The 6,241-nt window shown below is 47.7% G+C and overlaps 1 protein-coding gene across 1 annotated transcript; it reads left to right on the top strand.

Annotated features, from left to right (window-relative positions):
* The first annotated feature begins 331 nt into the window (after nt 1-331).
* Nucleotides 332-3,678, top strand: LOC105556024 (protein NYNRIN-like). The gene is made up of 2 exons (XM_012003078.1): nt 332-2,760; nt 3,225-3,678. The coding sequence occupies exon 1, from the start codon at nt 1,236-1,238 to the stop codon at nt 2,073-2,075; it is 840 nt and encodes a 279-aa protein (XP_011858468.1). The 5' UTR covers nt 332-1,235; the 3' UTR covers nt 2,076-2,760; nt 3,225-3,678.
* Nucleotides 3,679-6,241: the final 2,563 nt, after the last annotated feature.

The raw sequence follows: 6,241 nt of genomic DNA, 5'->3' as shown, positions 1-6,241 counted from the left end.
GGAAATTTCCCCCTCCACTGGCCTGTCGACCAAGACGACGAAGGCGGTTCTTAATCCTACCTACGTAATCTGGCCAACATGCAGACTTTGCATTGCATTATCTCCACTCATGGGGCACGTAGGAGAAAAGTAAAAACACTTTTATTATGCAAATCGTACCCAAGCTATCGATTAAGCGCAGTCTCAAGTTCATCGGATCAGCCGTTGTTGAGATCCGAAAATCTGAGGGCCCGTCAACTCGTGTACTCGCGTAAACTTATACACGGTCGGTGTCGCGCGCGTGGTTAGGCTTGTCGCTTATACTTAGTCGCTTATACTTGGCGCGAGACACTACCGTGTCTCGTGATAAACGCGAAATAAACTGGACTCTCGAGGCCGAAACCGCGTTTGACAAGGCCAAAGCCGACCTTGCTAATGCCGCGTTATTAGCACACCCGTCCAATTCGGCCGACACTCGTGTCGTGTCGGATGCTTCGGATTTTTCCATGGGTGAGGCCCTTGAGCAGTATACCTCTGACGGTTGGAGACCATTAGCTTTTTTCTCTAGAAAGTTTACTCCGGCTCAGAGGAATTATAGCGCGTACGACCGCGAATTGACCGCGATTTATGAATCAATAAAGTTTTTTAGACATTTCCTCGAAGGTCGTAACTTTAAGGTCATGACGGACCATAAACCTTTGGTTTACGCTTTTCAGCAACGGTCGGATAAAGCCTCTCCTAGGTAACTACGTCAGCTCTCGTACATAGCGCAGTTCACCACCGCGTTTGAATATCTCGCAGGTTCCGAGAACGTGGTGGCTGACAATCTATCTCGTGTTGAGGCTCTTCGCCTCCCGGTCGAATTTGAATTAGTAGACCTCGCCGCTAGGCAAAAAGAGGATGAAGAATTAAAGCATTTGTTAGTCTCAAGCTCGTCCTCGCTTAAATTAAAAAAATTCATTTGGGGTTCTTCCAACTCAGAGCTATACTGCGAATTGTCAGGGGAATCAATCAGGCCCTACATTCCAGCATCTCTTAAATGACAGGTTTTTGACTTGTTTCATAACCCCGCGCACCCGAGCGCTAAAGTAACAGCCCGTGTCATCCGACAGCGGTATATCTGGCCGAACCTACATCGCGACGTCGCGACGTGGGCGGGTAACTGCACTGACTGCCAGCAGTGCAAGACCTCACGCCACGTGAAACTCGAGCCTGCACAGTTTGCGGTTCCTGACGGGCGTTTCGACCACGTCCACATGGACATAGTTGGTCCTTTGCAGCCCAGTAATGGTTTTATTTATTGCCTTACAATTATAGATAGGTTTTCCCGCTGGCCAGAAGCGATTCCATTAATAGATATTACGGCCAGGACAATAGCCAGAGCCTTCTTTGATAATTGGGTCGCTCGTTTCGGTGCACCTAGTATTTTAACGACCGATCAGGGTCAACAGTTCGAGGCACAGCTCTTTGCAGCCCTTCTCAAGCTTATCGGATGCAGACGCATTCGTACGACAGCTTACCACCCCGCCGCTAACGGCATGATCGAGCGTTGGCACCGCACCTTTAAGGCGGCGATCATGTGCCACAACACGCCGAATTGGGTGGAGGTCCTCCCGACAGTTTTGCTCGGGCTGCGCACCCATGTGCGTATGGACACTAAAGCCTCCCCGGCCGAATTCCTATACGGCACGGTACTACGGATCCCGGGAGAATTTTTCCTCCAGGAGGATTTTACACCGGATCCCCAAATTTTTATAGATGACTTTCGACAGCACATGCGTCAGGTGAAGCCAGTACCGGTGGCACACCACTATAAAAAGCGCGTTTTCCGATTCAAGGAATTGTCTGTCTGTTCGCACGTCTTCCTCCGCAAGGACGCGGTCAAAAAACCTCTAGAGCGACCGTATTCAGGCCCCTTCAGGGTAATTGAAAGGACGTCGGTCAAAGTCTACTCGATCGAGATAAACGGCAGACCTACAGCCGTTTCGGTCGAACGCCTTAAGCCTGCTCATTTCGTACCGGACGACGCTCTAGCCCCTGGCAATCCGTCTACGTCCGACGCTACAGACAAGCCTCCTGCTTCGTCAAGCGTTTAACCGGGTTCCTTGAAAACGTATACGGGCCCGAAAAAAAGGTACAAATTAGGCTAGACAAAAACACTGTACGTTTATTCCCTCGCTAGTAAAATCTCGACACGGGAAAGTACAGGTAGTTATGTATTGCGCGTAAAAATTCATATGTTCCGTTTGCCATTAGTGTTAAGTGCAATTTTCATTCTGGTCACGGTCGCGTATTTGCTTCGGTTTATACCTACATCCTGCGTACGCATTAGTCTTTAAGCAGCGATACTGTATTATTCCATGTGCAATTAGTTATATATCCGCGTATGCGTTAGTCTTTAAGCAGCGGTATAACATATATTATATTTTATCTCGGATCTTGCAATGTACAGCCTGCGTCTACATATTTGTTCTAAGCAGCGGTACCTTAATATTGTTTAATCCATCGTACATTGTACATCTTGCGTCTACATTTTCGTTCTAAGCAGTAGTACCTTTGTATAATTCTGTGATACACCCTGCGCTCACACTAGTTCTAAGCAGCGGTATCATAAGTTCCTGCAATATTCTTTGTGATATTTGGCAGCGTCAGTTATTTATGATAGACACCCTGTGTCATACCAAAAATTATATTTCTTTCTCTCCAGCGTTAGCACTCGGGGGGGAGTGTGTGGCGACTTGCAGTTGCCCATCTATACCGCGACACAGTCTATGGTCGTTGGTGGCGCTGTCCAAGCGGGACAGAATAAGTTAGTCGTTACTCGCCTGTATCACGGTCAAGACTGATCACCTTACCGTGTACCTAAGATCTCAAATAAAGTTCTCATATCTCCAATACCGTGAGTGAGTTATTCCCGCCTTCGCTATCAGCTATCGGCAAGGAAGTAATTGTGGGCACTTCAGCCGGGCTGTAAATATATCTAAACCTTAGGCCCCACAGATCTGTGGGCTTAAATATCTTAGAAGCCCCGGTAGAAGTGCCACAGTTACTTCTTATGCCGGTAGCTAGTTTATGTGCGAAGGCAGGAATGATGCAAGACACGTTTAAGAACAAACGATATCCTTTATTAGATCTCAATCGCAACGTCGAGGTGATCGGTCTCGATCGTGCGAGTGGAGAGAAGCGACTGTTACAAAACTTGTCCCGCTCGGACAGCGCCACCAACGACCATGAGTGTGTCGTAGTATAGATGGGCAACTCAAGTCGCCACACACTCCCCCCCGAGTGCTAACGCTGGAGAGAAATTACAAAAATATGTATTGATATGACACTGGGTGTCTATTACGGCAATTGGCGCTGCCGAATATTACACAAATGTTGTAGGACTATGGTGTATCACAGCATGTAATTACAATACCGCTACTTAAAGATTACTACATACGCAGGATGTATCGCAAAAACTTATAGTTAGTACCGCTGCTTAGAACTAAGGGAATATGTATACGCAGGATGTACATTGTACTGACTGTGAAATACCGTAACATGTAATGAGTATTATACCGCTGCTAAAACTAACGCTTGCAGGATGTATAAACTTATAATTAGTACCGCTGCTTAAGGACTAACGCACGCAGGATGTACAAGCTTATGTCTAGTACCGCTGCTTAAAGACTAACGCATACGCAGGATGTACAAAAACTTATATCTAGTACCGCTGCTTAAAGACTAACGCATACGCAGGATGTACAAAAACTTATATCTAGTACCGCTGCTTAAGGACTAACGCATACGCAGGATGTACAAAGAAAAGAAATGCGCGACCGTATCCAAGATGAGAGTCAACACAAACTAAAGTGGAGAACGGAGAATAAACTTTTACGCGCTATGGAATGACCGTTCACGTTTTCGTGTCAAGACCTGACTAACGCGAGGATGTCGTATTTTTATCCAGCCTAATTTGTACTTTCTTCTTAGGACCGGAATACGTTTTTAAAGTATCGGACGAAGCGCTTGTCGACGTGGAAGGCTTGTCCGTCGCGTCGGACGTAGACGAATCATGATTTATTGAGACGTCATCCGGTATAAAATGAGCTGGCTTGAGCCGCTCTATTGATACGACCGTGGGTCTGCCGTTTATCTCTATGTTATAGACTTTATCCGACGTCCTTTCGACCCTGAAGGGGCCCGAATAAGGCCGCTCTAATGGTTTCTTAACCGCGTCCTTACGGAGGAAGACGTGCGAACACTTCGACAATTCCTTAAACTGGAAAACGCGCTTTTTATAATGGTGTGCCACGGGTACCGGCTTCACCTGACGCATGTGCCGTCGAAAGTCGTCTACAAAAATTTGAGGGTCCGGTGAAAAATCCTCTTGGAGGAAAAATTCTCCCGGAATCCGTAATACCGTACCGTATAAGAATTCGGCCGGAGAGGCTTTTGTGTCCATCCGTAAATGGGTGCGTAACCCGAGTAATACCGTGGGGAGGACATCCACCCAGTTTGGCGTGTTGTGGCACATAATTGCTGCCTTGAAGGTGCGGTGCCAACGCTCGATCATGCCATTCGCGGCCGGGTGATAAGCTGTAGTACGAATGCGTTTGCATCCGAGTAATTTGAGAAGGGCTGAGAAGAGCTGCGCTTCAAATTGTTGACCTTGATCGGTCGTGAGAATGTTAGGTGCACCGAAACGAGCGACCCAATTATCGAAGAATGCCCTAGTTACTGTTTTGGCAGTAATATCTAGGATTGGAATCGCTTCTGGCCAGCGGGAAAACCTATCGATGATTGTCAAACAATACATAAAGCCGTTGCTAAGATGCAGGGGGCCTACTATGTCCATGTGGACGTGGTCGAAACGCCCGTCGGGAACCGTAAACTGAGCGGGCTCAAGTTTGACGTGACGCGAAACCTTGCACTGCTGGCAATCGGTACAATTACCCGCCCACGATGCGACGTCGCGATGCAGGTTAGGCCAGATATACCGCTGTCTAATGACGCGGTCTGTTACTTTTGCGTTAGGGTGCGCGGGGTTATGGAAAAGGTCGAAGACCTGTCTTCTAAGAGATGCTGGAATGTAGGGTCTGATTGATTCACCTGACAGTTCACAGTATAGTTCTGTGTTGGAAGAACCCCAAACGAATTTCTTTAATTTTAACGAGGACGAGTTCGAGATCAAGAGATGTTTAAGTTCCTCGTCCTCTTTTTGCCTAGCGGCGAGGTCTACTAATTCAAATTCGACCGGGAGGCGGAGAGCCTCTATACGAGATAAGTTGTCGGCCACCACGTTTTCCGAACCGGCAAGGTGTTCCAACGCGGTGGTGAACTGCGCTATGTACGAGAGCTGACGTAACTGCCTAGGAGAGGCTTTATCCGACCGTTGCTGAAATGCGTACACCAAAGGTTTATGGTCCGTTACGATTTTGAAATTCCGACCTTCGAGGAAGTGTCGAAAGAACTTTATTGCTTCGTAGATCGCGGTTAATTCGCGGTCGTATGCGCTATAATTTCTCTGCGCTGGAGTGAACTTCCTAGAGAAGAAAGCTAATGGTTTCCACCCGTCAGAGGTATATTGCTCAAGGGCCCCACCCATGGAAAAGTCCGAAGCATCTGACACGACGCGAGTGTCGGCAGAATTGGACGGGTGTGCAAGTAACGCGGCATTAGCAAGGTCGGCTTTGGCCTTGTCGAACGCGGTTTCGGCCTCCTGAGTCCACGGTATTTCACGTTTATCATTTTTACGCGAGTCCGTTAAATATGCGTGTAGCGGGGCTTGTACGCGAGCGGCATGTCGAAGGCTGCGCCTATAAAATTTAACGCGCCTAAAAAACGACGAAGTTCCGCGACGGTCTTTGGCTTCGGGATATCCCGAATGGCAGCCACTTTATCCGGAGAGGGTTTAAGACCGAATTTATTTACGCGATGCCCGAGGAAAGTCAACTCCTCTATACCGAATACGCATTTGGACGGGTTAATGACTAACCCGAATTCCTTGAGTTTTTGAAAGACAGTGCTTAGATGTTTCCTATGCTCCTCCATAGAAGAGGACGCAATAAGAATATCATCTATATAAGCAAAAGCGAAGTCGAGGTCCCGTAGGGCGTGGTGAATGTACCGCTGGAAGGTTTGAGCGGCATTCCGCAGACCGAATGTCATGGAAACGAATTCGAATAAACCGAACGGCGTGATGATGGCCGTCTTCGGTATATCGGCCTTTGCCATTGGAATCTGATGGTAGGCCTTGAAGAGATCAAGGGAGGTGAAG

The sequence above is a fragment of the Vollenhovia emeryi genome, unplaced genomic scaffold (genome assembly GCF_000949405.1).
Source record: "Vollenhovia emeryi isolate VEMERY1.0 unplaced genomic scaffold, V.emery_V1.0 DF940427.1, whole genome shotgun sequence".
Lineage (NCBI taxonomy): Eukaryota > Metazoa > Arthropoda > Insecta > Hymenoptera > Formicidae > Vollenhovia > Vollenhovia emeryi.
This window is presented reverse-complemented; position numbering and strand designations above follow the sequence as displayed.

Excerpts from the sequence above, each read along its gene's own strand:
- LOC105556024 (XM_012003078.1), top strand. The coding sequence starts at position 1,236 with ATGGACATAGTTGGTCCTTTGCAGCCCAGTAATGGTTTTATTTATTGC.